Source organism: Zalophus californianus, chromosome 4 (genome assembly GCF_009762305.2).
Source record: "Zalophus californianus isolate mZalCal1 chromosome 4, mZalCal1.pri.v2, whole genome shotgun sequence".
Lineage (NCBI taxonomy): Eukaryota > Metazoa > Chordata > Mammalia > Carnivora > Otariidae > Zalophus > Zalophus californianus.
In genome coordinates, this window is record NC_045598.1 from 105,119,489 (window position 1) to 105,138,552 (window position 19,064).

Consider the following 19,064-nt stretch of genomic DNA (forward strand, 5'->3'; position numbering starts at 1 on the left):
GGAACCAGGCTTCCCTCTGAGCAGGGAGCCCGATGCAGGGCCAATGTGGGGCTGGATCCCAGGACCCTGTGATCATGACCCGAGCCAAAGGCAGATGCTTACTGACTAAGCCACCCAGGTGCCCCTTGATTTGATCTTTTTTTCTTGCTAATGTAAACATTTAAAGCTGTAAATTTCCGTTTAAGTGTCGCTTTACTGCGTCTCATAAATTTTTGTGTGTTATATTTTCATTTAACTCATAATTTTTAAAATTTCCTTTGTGATTTTTCTTTGACCAGTTGATTATTCCAAATATTTGGGGATTTCCCAGATTTCTTTCTGTTGTGAGTTTTTTATTTTATTTCATTGTGGTCAGAAAATATATATTGTATTACTTTAATCCTTTTAAATTTATTTAAATGTTTTTTTAATGGCCTAGCATATTTTCTGTCCTGGAGAATGATCCATGTGTGCTTGAAAAGAATTTGTATTCTGCTGTTGGATGAAGTATTTTGTAAATGTTGGTTAGGTTAAGTTGGCTGATAGTGCTGTTCAAGTTTGTGTCCTTATTAATTTTCTGTCTAGTTGTTTTAACAATTACTTGGAAAGGAGTTTTGAAATCTTGAACTAAAATTATTGAATTGTTTGTCCTTTCAATTTATTTCAGTTTTCGCTTCTTGTACTCTGAAATCTGTTATGTATACATTTATATTTGATTTTCTATTAAAATATCTCTCTGTGTCTCAAGCAATATCGCTTTTCTTAAAGTCTGTTTTAGCAGATATTAATATAGCATTTCCAGGGGCGCCTGGGTGGCTCAATTGGTTAAGCGACTGCCTTCAGCTCAGGTCATGATCCTGGAGTCCCGGATCGAGTCCCACATCGGGCTTCCTTTTCAGCAGGGAGTCCGCTTCTCCCTCTGACCCTCTTTCCCTCTCGTGCTTTCTCATTCTCTCTCTCTCTCTCAAATAAGTAAATAAAATCCTAAAAAAAAAATACATAGCATTTCCATTTTTATTATGATTACCGTTTGCATGTTGTGTCTTTTTCTGTCCTTTTACTTAAAATCTGTTTCTGTCTTTGAATTTAGTGAATCTTTTACAGACAGTATATAGTTAGATCTTGTGGTTTTTTTAAATCCAGTCTCACAGTTTCTGGCTTTTAATTAGTTTTGAGTCCATTCATGTGAATCCATATGGGTGGATTTACATCAATCATTTTGCTCTTTTCCCCCCATATTTTTTGTATTTATCTGTTTTTTACTGCCTTCTTTGTGTCAAACAAGTATTTCAGTAAATCATTTTAATTCCTCTGATTTTTTTTTTTAGCTTTTTAAAAAGTGCTTGCATATTTATCTGATCATTATCTACTACAAGTTAATACTGACTTAATTCTGGTAAAATAGCAACTTTGCACCAGGATAGCTCCATTTTCACTCTCTTCTTGGGTGATACTGTCGTCAAATATATTGCACCTGCGTATGTTTAAAGCCAACAATTTAGTGTTATTATTGCAAGGACCAATCTTATTTTTAAAGAAGTTATGGGAAGAAAAGAGAAAAATATATATTTACCCAGATGTTTACATTTTCATTGCTCTTCATTCCTTCCTGTGGATCTGAGTTACTAGTGTCATCTTTTTCCAGTCAGAAAGATTTCCTTTAATATTTCTTGTAATTCTGCTAAAAGTGGATTCTCTGCCTTTGTTTACCTGGGATATAGAATTCTTTTTTTTTTTAATTTACTTTTAGAGGGGGAGAGAGAGAGCAAGCGCGAGTGAGTGCACGCACAAGCAGGAGGGGCAGAGGGAGAAGGAGAGAGTATCTCAAGTAGACTCTGTGCTGAGCATGGAGCCTGACACGGGGCTTGATCTCACAACCCTGAGATCATGATCTGAGCCGAAACCAAGAGTCCGACGCTTAACCAACAGTGCCACCCAGGCACCCCTGGGATATAGAATTCTTTTGTTTGTTTTAAGATTTTATTTACTTATTTACCTGACAGAGAACACAAGCAGGGAGAGCGGCAGGCAGAGGGAGAGGGAGAAATAGGCTCCCTACTGAGCAAGGAGCCCAATGTGGGGCTTGATCCCAGGACCCTGGGATTATGACCTGACCTGAAGGCAGACGCCCAACAGACTGAGCCACCCAGGCACCCCATGGGATATAGAATTCTTGATTGGCTGTTTCCTTTTGGCACTTTGAATATGCCATTCCAGTGCCTTCTGGTCTCCATTATTTCTGATTGAAAGTCAGATGAAATTGTTGTTTGTATCCTGGATATGAGTCATTTTTGTCTTACAGCTTTAAAGATTTTCTCTTTTGATTTTAGTAGTTTGACTAGGGTGTGTCTAGGTGTAATTCTGTCTGTTATTTGTCCTACTTGAGATTCATTGAATTTGGACTGTAGATTCAAGTTTTTCATCAAATGTAGAAGTGTTTCAGTAATTTCTTTTTTTAAATACATATTTTTTTCCAGTACATTTTTTTAAGATTTTATTTTTAAGTAATCCCTACACCCATTATGGGGCTCAAACTTGTGACCCCAAGATCAAGTTGCACACTCTACCAACTGAGCCAGCCAGGTGCCCCAGTCATTCTCTATCCCCTTGCCTTCTCAGATCCATGTTACATATGTGGTAGAATGCCTCACATTGTCCCATATGTCTCAGAAGCTGTTCATTTTTCTTCAATCTTCTCTTTGTGCTTTGAATGGGACAATTTTTCTATATAGGAATTTGTATTCTAGTTTACTTATTCTATCATTTTAAATTTGCTTTTTTAGCTTCTCTAGTGAATGTTTCAGTTTTTGTAATTTTAACTCCAGAATTTCCATTTGCTTCCTTTCATAATCAGGTCTTTTGTTTACTAAGTATTAGTATATTTTTCTTTGTTTTAAGTCTTTGAATGTAATTTCTTTTAGCTCTTTGAGCATATTTATAAATCCAGTATCTAGGTCCATGCAGCAAGTCAGTTTGTTCCCTGAGTATAGGTCGCACTTTCCTGTCTCTTTGAACGTCACCATTTTTTGTGTTGGAAGCTGGACATTTTAGATAATGTAGCAACTCTGAATTTTAACTTAAAGCTGCTATTTTCTTTTTCTTTTATTTGGTGGGGGAGGGGCAGAGGGAGAGAGAGAATCTTAAGCAGGCTCCATGCCTAGCACAGAGCCTGATGCGAGGCTCAATTTCATGATCTTGAGATCATGACCTGAGCCAAAATCAAGAGTCAGACGCTTAACCAACTGAGCCACCCAGGCACCCCTCTGGTTTTGGTTTTGGTTTTCGTTTTCGTTTTCGTTTTCATTCTTTTTCTTTTCTTTTCTTTTTTTTAATAATTATACTGCCAACTCTCTCTTCCCTTTATTGTGCAGCTGATGTCTCTGCTTGGTTTTTAAATTTAAACTATATGTTAGATTGGATCCCAACAGTTGCCCCCTTTTTTAAAATAGTTTAGCCGGGGCGCCTGGGTGGCTCAGTTGTTAAGCATCTGCCTTTGGCTCAGGTCATGATCCTGGGGTCCTGGTATTGAGCCCTGCATCTGGCTCCTTGCTCAGCGGGAGGCCTGCTTTTCCCTCTCCCACTCCCCCTGCTTGTGTTCCCTCTCCTGCTGTGTCTCTCCCTGTCAAATAAATAAATAAAATCTTTGAAAAATTAGAACAAAGTAAAATAGTTTAGCCATTCAGTTTTACAGAAGTATAGAGAATACATTCAGAGTTGCATCTAGTTCTCAAGTCTCCATTGGGTTTCTTGGATCTTTCCCGTATGTACATTTTTAGCAGTCACCCACAGAATTCATATTCGCTTTTATATACATTAGCTTGGCTCCTAACAGTTGCCCCCCCTTTTTTGCAGAGTTTGTCCCGTGAGTTGTGGGTTTTTTTTTGTTTTTTGGGGTTTTTGTTTTTGTTTTTCCCTAAGTATTTATTTATTTATTTTAGAGAGAGTGTGGAGGGGAGGGGCAAAGGGAAAGGAGAGAGAGACCTCAGCAGACTCCACAATGAGTGCAGAGCCCAACATGGGGTTCGATCCCATGAACCTGAGATCATGAGCTGAGCCAAAGTCAAGAGTCAGATGCTCAACAGACTGCACCACCCAGGTGCCCCTAGCCAGTGAGTTTTACAGAGGTATAGAGAATGCATTCAGAATTGCTTCTAGTTCTCAATCTCTATTGACTCTCCTGGGTCTTCTCTGCATGTGCATTGTTTAGCAGTCACTCAAGAATGTATAGAGAATTTATTTAAGCCTGTCTGTAGCTGTCTCATTTTCAGGATCTCCTTGTTAAATTTCTGACTGGTTTGCTGCTCACACTAAACAAGAGCTGCAACCTCAGACTAACAGAGCTGTTCCTTGTCATGGCTAGCACCTCAATGGTAAAGCTGTAGTTTCTGCTCATCCAACTAGAGGTGGAGTAGGGATGGGAGCTGCCCCAGGCAAGAGGTCCACAGACTTAACCTTCCTTGCCAGAATTTTAGCAGTTTTTCAAGAACAAATACTTCTCAATTTGTCGTCTTTGGTCACTTTCCAGTGCCCTGAATTGATTTTAACAATTTTTTTCTCGTTTTATACTTGTTTTCTGCATAGGGGAATCATCCTTTTCATATCACTATTATCAGAAGTGCCATAATTTTGCTTATTTTTTTAACTGTATAAATGGAATCTTAGTATATGCATTTTGCAATCATTTCTTTAACATCATGCTGATGTGTGATGCTTAGTTTGGTAACTACTACAGTATACTATTCCATCTTAATGAATAATACTATTCCATTTTCCTGTCAGTTGACATTTCATTTGTTTTCAGTTCAAATAATCTATTTATTTATTTATTTATTTAAAATTTTTAGTTAACAGTGCAATATTTCTGTAAACACTTCATCACAACACCCAGTGCTCATCGCAAGTGCCCTCTTTAATACCCATCACCCGTCTAGCACATCCCTCACCCACTTCCCTCCATCAACCCTCAAATTTGTTCTCTACTGTTGAGTCTCTTGTGTGCAAGAATCTTTCTATTTTGGCAGTCTTAAACTAAATTTTTAGGATATATATACTGTAAGAGGGGAGTTGCTAGTTCTTAGGATATGGAAATTCTAACATTACTGGATAAGTAACAAACAGCTTTCCAAATCAGTTGTACCAATTTATAACCACCAGTGGATGAGTGTGTCCTATGTTCCACATCCTTGACAACACTTGGTATTGTGGTTTTTTAATTTAATTTATTTTTAAAGATTTTATTTGTTTACTAGAGAGAGAGCGTGTGCACAAGCAGGGGGAGCAGCAGGAAGAGGGAGAGGGAGGAGCAGGGTGCCCAACGTTGGGCTCAATCCCAGGACCCCGGGATCACAACCTGAGCTGAAGGCAGGCTATTAACTGACTGAGCCACCCAGGCACCCCTTATAGTTTTTCTTTGATATGTCTGTTCATATCTCTTGCTTGTTTGCTCAATGATCATTTGTCTTTTTCTTGATTCACAGGAAGTCTTTATATGTCACAAATACTAATCCTTTTAGTTATGAGTTGCAAACATCATTCCCAGCTTATGGTTTATCTTTACTTTTTGTTATTCGTTGATAAACAGAAGTTATAATTTTAGCATTTTCTTTTATGGTAATTGGTTTTTATAGCCTTTCTGCCCTGAGGCTTTATTATAAAGATCTCTTATGTTGCCTTTGAAAGTTTCATAGTTTTGCCTTTAATCCAACTGAAGTTTATTTTTTGTGTAGTATTTGAGGTAATATCTGAATTTTTTTTCAATGGTTATTAATGTTCCAGTGCCACTTACTGAAATGAGTCTCTTAATTGATTTACATCGTCTGTTTGTCATAAATTATTTCCATATTTGTGGGTTTATTTCTGGACTTTCTATTCTGTTTCATTTCTCTGTCATTTTTTTCTTACGTCAGTTCTGTATTGTGTATACTGGGCTTTGTATGTTTCTACATCTGTTAACGCCGGGAACCTCACTGTGGTTTTCTTCTTTATGGATGTCTTGGTTTTTTTCACCTGTCGTGCTTTTATATGTATTTGAGAATCAGCTTGTCATGGTCCCCTCTCACCGCCCCAAAAAAACCACTGACAATATTAAAAGATCATTTTAGGGATAGCTAATCATTTCATACTATTTAATTCTTCTATACAAAAACAGTTTATTTAGTCCTTAACATTTTTCAGTAAAGTTGGTGGTTGTACAATGATATCAATGTACTTAATACTACTGAACTGTATGCTTAAAAATGGTAAAGGTGGTATATTTTATGTTACGTGTATTTTACCACAATAAACAAAATTGGGGAAAAACGAATAAGATTTATAGATACTAAGAGGGAATACTTTTCCTGGATATTTGAAGTGTGGGGATAAAAAGCAACATAAAAAGTGCATGTTGAATACGAGTAAAAGATTGGAGAGGGGAAAGAGTACATATGTACATTTACAGAATATCTTTGGCTGCAAAAAAACTGATATTGATTGCTTCTGAGGAGAGTAACTAGAAGCAGGAGTCTGAGGGTGAGCTATGTTTTACTGTGTGTCCTTTTATAATGTTTGAGGTTTTTTTTTTCCACATGAATATTTTTACTTTTAAAATGCACTTTTAGGGCGCCTGGGTGGCCCAGTTGGTTAAGCAACTGCCTTCGGCTCAGGTCATGATCCCAGAGTCCTGGGATCCAGCCCTGCATCGGGCTCCCTGCTCAGCAGGAAGCCGGCTTCTCCCTCTCCCTCTGCCTGCCACTCCCCTTGCTTGTGCTCTCTCTCTCTCTCTGTCAAATAAATAAAACCTTTAAAAACAAATAAATGAATAAATAAATAAAATGCACTTTTATAGTTGTAGAGGTCTAAGTTAACAGGTATTTAGTCGTATACTATATTCACAGCTCTTTGAGGAATGCTTGTGTATGCATAGGGGTGTGTCTGTATTCTCTCCAAGGTTTGGTTCATCTCAAATAAATTACTATGTATCCTAACTTTTGAAACTTAATCTATTGTTAGCAGTCTCATGTTATTAAAGATTCTTTGTGAACCTCCTTTGGAGATGTTACAGTTTGTGTAACCATTTTGTTAAATGGACTTTTTTTTTAGGACATTTGCATTGTTTTCCTTTTTTTTTTTTTTTAAGATTTTATTTATTTAAGAGAGAGCAACAGAGATAGGGAGAGAGAGCATGAGCAGGGAGGAGAGGGAGAAGCAGGCTCCCAGGGAGCCCGACTTGGGGCTCGATCCCAGGACCCTGGGATCATGACCTGAGCCAAAGGCAGACGCTTAATCAACTGAGCCACACAGGTGCCCCCCCATTTTTGTTTTTTATTTTTTTGCTGCCTTTTTCTCCCAGTTTTATTAAGATATAATTGACATATAACATTGTATTAGCTTAAGGTGTGAAAATAGTGATTTGATATATGGATATACTGTTAAGTGATTACCACCATTGCTTTCCATTTTTTTAAAAGATTTATTTATTTGGAGAGGGGAGAGAGAGCGTGAGCAAGAGTGAGGGGAGGGGCAGAAGGAGAGGGAGTAGCAGGGTGCCTGCTGAGCAGTGAGCCGGTTGTGGGGCTTGATCCCAGAGCTCTGGGATCATGACCTGAGCCAAAGGCAGACGCTTAACTGACTGAGCCACCCAGGCGCCCCTCTGTTTTTAAAATAGTTATAAATCACCAAAACTGCATTGTCCAATACAGTAGTAGCCACAATCCAGATGTAGCTATTTAAATTATGCAAAATGTGAAGGGTCTATTTTTTTCCAGAATATATAAAGAACTGTTGCAACTCAAGAATAAAAAGACAACCCAGTTTAAAAATGGGCAACGGGCACCTGGGTGGCTCAGTCGTTGAGCGTCTGCCTCCGGCTCAGGTCGTGATCCCGGGGTCCTGGGATCGAGCCCCACGTCTGGCTCCCTGCTCCGCGGGTAGCCTGCTTCTTCCTCTCCCACTCCCCCTGCTTGTGTTCCCTCTCTCGCTGTGTCTCTCTCTGTGAAGTAAATAAATAAAATCTTTAAAAAAATAAATAAATAAAAATAAAAATGGGCAAGATATTTGAATAGTTATTTTTTCAAATAAGATATGTAAATGACCACTAAGTATATGGAAAGATGCTTGACATCATTAGTCATTAAGGAAATGCAAATCAGAACCACTTTATACTAATTAGGATGGCTGTAATAAAAAAGAGACAGTAACAAGTATTGATGAGCATATCTATCACAGTAGGAAGTTCTGTTGGACGGCACTACTCAAGAATAAACATTTTTACTTCATACATTGACCACTTTTCATTTTTCAAATCATTCAAATAATCCATAAGCAAATTGCTGTTATAAAAACAACAAATTTAAATATACAAGGTGCTTGGGTGGCTCAGTCGGTTAAGTGTCTGCCTTTGGCTCAGGTCATGATCCCAGGGTCCTGGGATCGAGTCCAGTGTTAGGCTTCCTGCTCAGTGGGGAGCCTTATTCTCCCTCTCCTCCTGCCCCTCCCCACAAAACCCTCTGCTCATGCTCTCTTTTTCTCTCTCTGAAATAAATAAAACAATAAAAAAAATTTTTTAATATACAGTGAAAAACCCAAATCCTGTAGACTACCACCTGTCACAGTACTTTATCCTCAGGTAAGCACTGTCACCTATTTGCTGTGTATCTTTCTGGACCATTTACTACTTTTACATATATATTTGTGTATGGTTGTCAGTAGTTATTAGTAATAGTTCCATGATAATGTTTTTAAGTAGTTTAGTTATATATAACACATGCAAATAAAATGGTTCAGTGGAAAAAAAAAAAGTAGCTTAGTTTTTGATTTCTTGGAAACTCTTATGAGTAAATCCCTTACACTCATTAGAGCTTTTCTCATCCATAGGTGATGCTGGGAGCAGAACTCCCAAAGACCAGAAGGTGAGTTGGGACCGGGAAGGTAAAGGTGAGAGTTAAGAATATGAAAATGGGAGAAACTTCTGGCCTGACCACTTCAGCCATCAACATAATTATCCACTCTGTAATCAGCCTTGTGAGTTCCAGTCCTCTAATAGGTGTTCTAAGGATGCAGCAGAGGTTACTTAGAGGTGCATGCACTAAGTGCTACAGCAATGTAGAATTTGGTAGTGATTGGCTAGGTGAGCTTAATAAGGAAAGTTCCCTAAAGCTGATTTCTGAATTAGATTTATAAGAAAGGACCGTTTTGCCTGATAAAGTAACCATACCTTCCCAACCATAATTCATTCTGTTTTGTTTTTTGAAAGACAAGTTCTTATTCTCAAGTCTAACCCATGCTATTTTAAAACTTGTTTCCCTCATCACCTTTCTTACAGCTCCGTGAAGCTATGGCTGCCTTAAGAAAGTCGGCTCAGGATGTCCAGAAGTTCATGGATGCTGTCAACAAGAAGAGCAGCTCCCAGGATCTACATAAAGGTTAGGGTCTGGAGGTGCCTTGGTATAGAGGGTGGGGGCGGGGATGGGAGGTGAATTCCTACAGAGATTTCATGGGTATCTGGCTTTGTTTTAGCTCCTCAGAATCCTCTTCCTCACCTCTGTTGGGTTCTTTAAACACCACAGGTTTTCCTTGTCTGCTTAAGTTTTTTGTCTGCTGATTTTCCAGTGTGTGGTGGCTTTACCCAAATACCTTTTTAGCTCTGTGCTCATGACTACTTCTAGATAGAGTTTAGAAGAGAGCAACTCAGACTTCTTTTTTTAAGATTTATTTATTTGTTTGCCAGAGAGAGAGCATGCACAAGCAGGGGGAGTGGCAGGCAGAGGGAGAAGCAAGTGCCCCTCTGAGCAGGGAGCCCGATGTGGGGCTCAATCCCAGGCCCCCAGGATCATGACCTGAACCAAAGGCAGGCCGCTTAACTGACTGAGCCACCCAGGCATCCTGCAACTCAAACACTTATGAAGAGGTCCAAGGGAAACTGTCCAGTGGAGTTGTTAATAGATCTCCTACAGGAAAATGTTTTATAAATACTACTTAGCACTTAGTGTAATTAATATTGTTAATAAGGAGTTGGAAATACTTGGTTAAAGTGAGATGTTCTTGAATTACATGTGAATTTCAATTATGCAAGTATTTCCTGTTAGCATAAATAGTTGAGTCAGCTATGTTTTTGTCTGCCCAAGAGAGCAGCAAAAGTGACTAAGGATCAATGATTACCCCTTTTCCCCCAGTTACTATATTATACCCTCTTTACTTTCCCATTCACTCCCCCCAATCTATGCCATATCTCTTTACGACAGCTTTGCTTTCTTTTGTAGGAACCTTGAGTCAGATGTCTGGAGAACTGAGCAAAGATGGTGACCTGATAGTCAGCATGCGCATCCTGGGCAAGAAGAGAACTAAGACATGGCACAAAGGCACCCTTATTGCCATCCAGACGGTTGGTATGTTCAAGCTAGAAGAAGAGCTAATGAAAGGCAACCTGCAGGTCTCCGTTGCCGATCATTTCTTTTCTCCACAGCCTTGCCTTTTGTCTCTCATGTAGCAGTCAGGATTTGCACAGAAACTGGTGGTTTTTAAAAATTTTTGTCCATCTTTTCCTTTTACTCAGGACCAGGAAAGAAGTACAAGGTGAAATTCGACAACAAAGGAAAGAGTCTACTGTCGGGGAACCATATTGCCTATGATTATCACCCTCCTGCTGACAAGCTGTTTGTGGGCAGTCGGGTGGTGGCCAAGTACAAGGACGGGAATCAGGTCTGGCTCTATGCTGGCATTGTAGCTGAGACACCGAACGTCAAAAACAAGCTCAGGTACCTGGACAGAGGATTGTAAAGAGAGTGGAGGCCAATAGCAAAGCACCTGCCCTATTCAAACCGTAGTCCAGATCTCATGGTTAGCTTTTGTGTTTAGTCCCCAGTGACCAGAGAAACCCTTGCTCTTTTTTTGTGTGACAGGGATCGTGTGGGTGATTTCTTCCTCTTTTTTTCCTTTTTTTTTTTTTCTCAAAGGGAAAACTTGGAGGAAAACTAGGAGGAAAGTTGTCAAGATTGTTTAATGGTTAGGGGAATAGGAAGGAAGGGGAAACTATGGTTTTAGCAAGATAGGAGTCTGATAGACAAGAATAAATAGCTTTTGGAAAAGTAGAGGTAAGTTCGTTAGATTGAAGGAGAATTCCTAACTCTTAGACGGAAGGATAATAGGAAGGAAGTAGTAGACTGGAACATTTTCCCCGGATTGTGTCCTATTTGTGATCAAGAGTGGAAGCTATGATAATTTCTGTAGGTCATGTTAAATATTGTAACCCCTGATCTTTCTGCCATCACTCTGTCCTTACAGGTTTCTCATTTTCTTTGATGATGGCTATGCTTCCTACGTCACACAGTCTGAACTATATCCCATTTGCCGGCCACGTGAGTGTCCCTTCTTCCTTTCTGAGTTTTATCCCTTCCCTCTTCTACTTTGTATTTCTTCTTAAGATAATCAGTTGAAAAGCCCTGATATTAAAAGAAAAGAAAGGGAGGGAGGGAAGGAGGAAGGAAGGAAGGCCCTGATGTTTGTGGTGCTTCCATCTCGAAGAGCATAAGTTTGAGTAATGTCTTTTGGGAGATCCAGTTCTATTTGCTCATCTCTAGTGCTGGATCTTTGTAGTCAAAGAGTGGGACACTAGGAGATTATGACTGACCTTGGGTGGATTCTCATATTGTTTTGTATTCTCACTGTGTTTTGATTTCATTTCTGAGTGATTTAGGCTTAAGAAGATGTTACTTCTTTCCTAGTCTTATCCTTCATCTAACGTTTATAAAAATCTGTAGTCTGCGTAGTGCTCTCTGCAAAAGCTGAATTAGATGGAGGCTTCAGGGTGTCTTCTATACTTGGGTCTATGGCTTGGGAACAGACTCCTACAAAGCAGTTCTTTTTAATTACAAAAGAGTTAACTAACACTGCTCCTTCTCCACATGACATGGCAGTAAATACATTCAGGGTCCCTTAGAAGTAGCCTGATACAGAATGAGAAGGAAGGACAAAATTTTTTTTTATCAATTTCACGATGCCATCTGATATTTTTTATTTATCTCTAGACTTACATAAAATTAGCAAGAATTTTCACTTGAATTTTCCTAAACAAAACATCTATCTTTATGAAATAAGTGATTCACCTATATTTGCATGTTGCTTAGTTAGTATTTACTTGATCTGTATGTGCATTTACACAATAGGTTCCATATTTTTAGGTAGTCTTGGTTTTGTTTTTGAGGTTATGTTGTCTTCATTTATTTTTTCTCTTCCTCCCAACTTGAAAAATGCCCAACGACTCCTTGCCAACCATTTATTTTTTCCTATCAAGACATGCCCTGGGGCACCTGGCTGGCAAAGTTGGTAGAGCATGCAACTCTTGATCTTGGGGTCATGAGTTCAAGCCCCACGTTGGGCATAGAGATTACTTAAAAAAGAGAGAGAGAAAAAGACCTGCGCCACTTACCCTCTCTCAGCCCTCTTTCTTCCTTGGGACAGTGAAAAAGACTTGGGAGGACATAGAAGACATCTCCTGCCGGGACTTCATAGAAGAGTATATCACGGCTTACCCCAACCGCCCCATGGTGCTGCTCAAGAGTGGCCAGCTTATCAAGACTGAGTGGGAAGGCACGTGGTGGAAGTCCCGGGTCGAGGAGGTGGATGGCAGCCTAGTCAGGATCCTCTTCCTGGTACTGTTCTTCCCCAGAGTTTTGGAGGCAAGGGTCAGGGTGGGATGGGGGAGCGTAAGAGGCAGTAATGAGGATGATTTTGTAGTCCTCCGTAATTTTCCTCTTTCTTATCCTGTCTGTTCTCACTGTTTTGGGTCAAATTTTACTTGGTCTTTTTGTTTCTCTCTGATGGTTATTGAAAATAAGTTGCCTGGGGCACCTGGGTGGCTCAGTTGGTTAAGTGTTTGCGTTCTGCTCAGGTCATGATCTTGGGGTCCTGGGATTGAGGCCCTGCTCAGCAGGGAGTCTACTGCTTCCTCTCCCTCTGCCTCTCCTCCTCCCACCCCCCGCTCGTGCGCATGTATGCTCACTCACTCTCTCAAATCTTTAAAAAAAAAAAAAGGGTAAAAAAATAAATTAAAAAAAATAATAATTTTTAAAAAGTAAAATAAATTCCCTGAATTTAATTATGAGCTAATTGCATGTTGGTTGGTTTTTCTCTCTCTCAGAGTACTTGCATGTAGGCACAGAGAAGGCAGTTCCATTTGTCCAAGGTCAGGGTTTTGGTTAGCATAGTGAGACAAAAAGGAGGCATCAGAGAATTAGAGGTCTTGATGATCTTTTTTTTTTTTTTTAAGATTTTATTTGTTTATTTGAGAGAGTAAGTGAGAGAGAGAGCGAGCAGGAGTGGGAGAGGGGTAGAGGGAGAAGCAGACTCCCCACTGAGCAGAGAGCCCGATGCAGGGCTCGATCCTGGGACTCCAGGATCATGACCTGAGCCAAAAGCAGATGGTTAACCGACAGCCAGCTGGGCACCCCTTGATGACCTTTCAAGGCCCAGTTTAACTCTTGGCTCGTCTGTGCCTGTCCTCTTCTCCCCTCTCCTGCCTTCCTTAGAGTTACAGTCCTTTGAGCTGTCCTCAGCCCTTTGTTCCTAAGGCGTTATGGTCCATGTCACACCACTTATACTAAACATAAACATTTGTCTCTTGGGGTGCCTGCGTGGCTCGGTCGTTAAGCATCTGCCTTCGGCTCAGGTCGTGGTCCCGGGGTCCTGGGATCGAGCCCCGCGTCGGGCTCCCTGCTCGGTGGGAAGCCTGCTTCTCCCTCTCCCACTCCCCCTGCTCGTGTTCCCTCTCTCGCTGTGGCTCTCTCTGTCAGATAAATAAATAAAATCTTAAAAAAAAAAATTGTCCTGTAATTTCTTAAATAAGGAGCATATGGTTTTCTTTTCTCATTTTCCTCATGGCTGTCATGGAGCCTGGAACATAAGTTTATTGAATAGATAGGGAATTTGGGATTCATCAGGGAGACTTCGTTCAAGGAGGCACCTGGAGGCATATTCTCCACAGATGGCAGGATAGATTCTAGCCTTTAATTCATCTCCTTCCAACCTTCCTTCCTCCCAATCCCCTAGGATGACAAAAGATGTGAATGGATCTATCGAGGCTCTACACGGCTAGAGCCCATGTTCAGCATGAAGACATCCTCAGCCTCTGCATTGGAGAAGAAGCAAGGGGGACAGCTGAGGACACGTCCAAATATGGGTATGTCCTGAAGGACACCAAAGGAGAGGAAAGAAATGGACAAAGCAGCAAAGGAGAGTATATACAATAGCTATCCTTTGTTTACCAGATGACACTACTGACTCATTGGAAACAGGATGTGCCCTGAGTTGTTTCCAGTAGTACCGATGGATTTGTGGTGCTGCCTCCACATGCAGTGGCTCTGATTCATTCTAGACGACCCCGTAAAAATCTGAAACAACTGTTAGGGGCCAATGTGGTAGTAGTTACCTCTGTTATCCACATGAGGATTATCTGCTTTGTATGTGATCCATGGTCATTTTTTTAAAGCCCAAACTGCTTTTGTTTTTATATGTTCCTGGCATACTTTTTGGTTGATTTTTTCCTGATAACGTTACTTGATCAAAGAACGTATTAAAATTTTTCACCAAAGAATAACCTAATTACTAACGTAAACTGTGTTTGAGGCAGGAAGATAAAACCTTAACTGAGTCAAAGCCAGCCTGTGCCAGTATTTCACCCGTTGGTGTAAATAATGAGAACCGACAGTCTTAACACTTACTCAAAATGTTTCCATTGCTGCTTGTTTACATTATGTAAATTGAGATCAGATATGGGCATGAATATACTTGACACAGCTGTCATCTTCAGTGGTCAATTTCCTTTTTCCTCTAGGTGCTGTAAGGAGCAAAGGCCCTGTGGTCCAATACACCCAGGATCTGACCAGTACTGGGACCCAGTTCAAGCCAATGGAGCCCCCGCAGCCTACAGCCCCTCCTGTCTCCCCAGCTCCCCCTGCCCCACCTGCCCCCCCTGCTCCCCCTCTGTCCCCACAGGCAGGTGACAATGAGTGAGTGATACTCTTTTTTATTTACTAGTTTCCTTCACATTGCATTTCTGTATTCTTTACTGTATGATGTCTAATCTTTTAGCAGCTTGGAAAGTCAGCTTGCCCAGTCTCGGAAGCAGGTAGCCAAAAAGAGCACATCCTTCCGGCCAGGTTCTGTGGGCTCTGGTCATTCCTCCCCTACATCTCCTGCACTCAGCGAAAATGTCCCTGCTGGGAAACCTGGAAGCAACCAGACATACAGGTGAGAAACTCCCAGGCTCTCTGTGGGGAGGTGGCAGCGTGGACTAAATGGTCACTGTATGGGGGATGTTCCTTGGTTCCAAGGTGCTTAGTTAAGGTTCTGATGGTGAGGGGTTTGGACTTGAAAGCTTTTTGTTTGTTTGTTTGTTTTAAAGATTTGTTTATTTATGGTTTGGACTTGAAAGCTTTCTTTTTTTTAAAGATGTATGTATTTATTTATTTGAGAGAGAGAGAGAGAGAACCCATATAAGTGTGGGGAGGGGCAGAGAGAATCTCAAGCCGACTCCGCACCGAGCGAGGAGCCTGATGCAGGGCTCAACCTCAGGATCCTGAGACATGACCAGAGCTGAAATAGAGTTGGACATTTACCCAACCAAGCCACCCAGGTGCCCCGAAAAGAAAGCTTTAACTTGGCAGGTTTCCAACAAACGGGGTGTAAAAATAATTGAATTAGAAATTAGGTGCCTAGAACTATGGACTCACTAGAAGTTATTTGGTAAAACTTGTCATTGAACACGGTGTCATGATTGGGACAATAGAAAGGGATTACTACTGCTCCTTTCCTTGAATCACAGGAGTGAGTAAAGACGTCTGTAGGACACATAAAAGTAGAAAATTGGACTGTATATAATTCACAGGCAAAAAGTTAGGAAAAGTTATGCTGTTGAGGTAGAGATATTTTCAGTCAGTGAAGAGTGACCAGAGCCTTTCATTGTCCAGGCGAGGGGAAACGTGACTTCTCTGTGTCATCTGTAGCTGCCCGGGCACAGCTGTTAGAAAGATCCATGGGTTAGCCAGCTGCAAGGGTCCTTCTGCAGCAGGGAGGTCCTGTTGTCCTCTTGCCTGATCTTTTGCATGTCTCTTGCAGATCACCTTTAGGCTCCACAGCCTCTGCCCCAGCGGCACCCTCAGCACCTGCAGCGCCCCCCGCCTTCCACGGCATGCTGGAGAGGGCCCCAGCAGAGCCCTCCTACCGCGCCCCCATGGAGAAGCTCTTCTACTTACCTCATGTGTGCAGCTACACCTGTCTGTCCCGAGTCAGACCGATGAGAAGTGCTCAGTACCGGGGCAAGAATCCTCTGCTGGTCCCACTACTCTATGACTTCCGGCGGATGACAGCCCGCCGCCGAGTTAACCGCAAGATGGGCTTTCATGTTATCTATAAGACGCCCTGTGGCCTCTGTCTTCGGACAATGCAGGAGATTGAACGCTATCTTTTTGAGACTGGTTGTGACTTCCTCTTCCTGGAGATGTTCTGTTTGGATCCATATGTTCTTGTGGACCGAAAGTTTCAGCCCTATAAACCTTTTTACTACATTTTGGACATCACTTACGGGAAGGAGGATGTTCCCTTATCCTGTGTCAATGAGATTGACACAACCCCTCCACCCCAGGTGGCCTACAGTAAGGAGCGAATCCCAGGCAAGGGTGTTTTCATTAACACAGGCCCAGAATTTCTGGTCGGTTGTGACTGCAAGGATGGGTGCCGTGACAAGTGAGTTAGTAGGGTAATTGCTGGCCCTGCCTCCAACTTCCTTATCCTTGTCTTGTCTTTGTTTTGCCTCATATCTCCTTTGTTTCCTATTTACGTCCCCCCTCGGCTGGAGTCCCTGCCATACGGCCTCCATGAAAGCTGTGAGAGAGGCTCGGGTCTGACCCAGCCCCCACTGCATGCCCCCGGCTACTCGTGTCCTGGGTTTGTTTCTTTTCTCTGATCCTCCCCCTTTTCCTTCGTGCCCCTCCATCGTGCTTTGGGTTGCCACTCGGTTTCATTCTATCTTACTCCCACTCTGTCATGTTCTTACTGTCTTTTCCCTTCTGATTTACGTGTATGACAGAAAAAAATTTCACTACCTTCTCCCTATCCTTTTGTAGTACTTCCTGCCTCTAAAGAAAGTCTCACAGCTCTAGCCATCATACCCTTCTGTCTTTTTCAGGTCCAAATGTGCCTGTCATCAGCTAACTATCCAGGCCACAGCCTGTACCCCCGGCGGCCAGATCAACCCTAACTCTGGCTACCAGTACAAGAGACTAGAAGAGTGTCTGCCCACAGGGTGAGTAGGGGAAAGCAAAGTACCTCGGAGATGGAGTTCTAAAAATCAGAACCAAAAATAGAGTAACTGAAACCAGGTTTTTTTTATCAATTAAATCTTATTTACTGGGGCGCCTGGGTGGCTCAGTCGGTTAAGCGACTGCCTTCGGCTCAGGTCATAATTCTAGGGTCCTGGGATCGAGCCCCACATTGGGCTCCCTGCTCAGCAGGGAGCCTGCTTCTCCCTCTGACCCTCCCCCATCTCATGCTCTCTCTCTCTCTCTCTCTCTCTCTCTCTCTCAAATAAAATCTTTAAAAAAAAAAATCTTATTTACTCAATTTCCAGCACCTGTTTCTTCCTTGGGCTTTCATTTAAATGAAGACTTCTAATGATTGAATAGGATCTAGCAATTGCAGTTAAAGATGTTCTTAATTTCATAGTTGTATGTATATCCTAACAGACTGCAGTTACGCTAGCAAGGGAGATGTGTTCAGAGAGAAATATGCAGGGACCTGATTATGTAGGACTTTGTAAATGAGAATAAAAATTAGAACTAAATCAGGGTGTGATAGGAAACTGTTAGAAAATTTTAAGCAGGGGTGCCTGGGTGGCTCAGTTGGTTAAGCGACTGCCTTCGGCTCAGGTCGTGATCCCAGAGTCCTGGGATCGAGTCCCGCCTGCATAGGGCTCCCGCTGCTCTGTGGGGAGCCTGTTTCTCCCTCTGCCTACCACTCCCCCTGCTTGTGCTCTCTCTCTTTCTCTGTCAAATAAATAAATAAAATCTTTAAAAAAAAAAAATTTTAAGCAGGCAAATGATGCCATCTGCTTTTTGAAGGTTACCGTGGCTTCTTTGTGGAGACTAGGTCTTAGGGCAACAAAAGTAAAACTGAGAAATCCACTTAGGAGATTAATTACGGGAATATAAGTGAGAGACGGTGGTTGCTGGGGCTTGGACGAGAGTGCACACAGTGAGTAGAGCTGAAAGAGGGTCGAGTTGGGATTCATTTGGAGGTAGAGCTACAGAACTTGATAGATTGACTGGGGTGGGAGGGAAGTGGCAGAATCGAGGACAAGTCCTCCAAACTTTATACTTCAGCAACAAAGTGGGTGTTGGTGCTTTTTACTGAGTTAGAAGAGTAGAGGAGTGGCGGGTCTGGGAGAAATTCAGCTTCTGCTCTGGCCATGTTATGTTTGAGGTGCCTCCTAGGCACTCCAAGGAGAAATATCAAGAAGGCAATAAGATTTCTGGGAGAAGTATAAGGGCTGGACATAAAGAATTAGGAATCCTGAACACAGAGGGGAGAGGTGATAGTTAAAGCCTGGATGAGTTCACCTAGAGAGAATATTGATAAACGATAAGGGGGCCCAGGAGTAAGCCCTGGGCTCTCCAACTAGAGACTGAGCAGAGGAGGTGAAGCCAGCTTATAAGATTGAGAAGGGCAGGGAAAGAGGCAGACAATGAAAGAAGGGGATATAAAACTTGGTAAATGGTTATATATGAACATGGAAACTAACAAACCTGGTGCTCAAGATACATAAGTAGCAGAGAGAACAGAAGAGAGGAGAAAAACATCAGTGAAATAATTCAGAAATTTTCCCGTAATTGAAGGGTCTGTTTCCAAATGGAGAATGCCAGTCATGTCCCAGCATAACAGATGAAAATAGATCCCCACTAAAAAACGTGATAATAAAATGCAATCATTGTGTCCACAGAACACTGAAGACAAAAAAAAAAAAAAAAAAAATCCTAAAAGCTTCTGGAGAAGAGAAATAGACCAAAAAATAGAGTCAGAGTCTATCTTCAGCATTCTCAAAATAACATTGGAAGCTA

The 19,064-nt window shown here is 41.5% G+C and overlaps 1 protein-coding gene across 4 annotated transcripts in view; it reads left to right on the top strand.

The window, feature by feature from the left end:
- Positions 1-19,064, top strand: part of SETDB1 (SET domain bifurcated histone lysine methyltransferase 1) — a 32,813-nt gene that overhangs the window by 6,312 nt on the left and 7,437 nt on the right. For 3 of the 4 annotated variants that reach the window (XM_027599872.1, XM_027599860.1, XM_027599880.1), the window contains exons 4-14: positions 8,833-8,867; positions 9,281-9,380; positions 10,218-10,343; positions 10,511-10,712; positions 11,239-11,312; positions 12,415-12,605; positions 14,002-14,131; positions 14,786-14,960; positions 15,043-15,201; positions 16,069-16,695; positions 17,138-17,254. In XM_027599872.1, coding sequence (XP_027455673.1) covers positions 8,833-8,867; positions 9,281-9,380; positions 10,218-10,343; positions 10,511-10,712; positions 11,239-11,312; positions 12,415-12,605; positions 14,002-14,131; positions 14,786-14,960; positions 15,043-15,201; positions 16,069-16,695; positions 17,138-17,254 — 1,936 coding nt within the window. The remainder of the gene's footprint in view (positions 1-8,832; positions 8,868-9,280; positions 9,381-10,217; positions 10,344-10,510; positions 10,713-11,238; positions 11,313-12,414; positions 12,606-14,001; positions 14,132-14,785; positions 14,961-15,042; positions 15,202-16,068; positions 16,696-17,137; positions 17,255-19,064) is intronic. The other variant, XM_027599886.1, reaches the window with a different exon arrangement.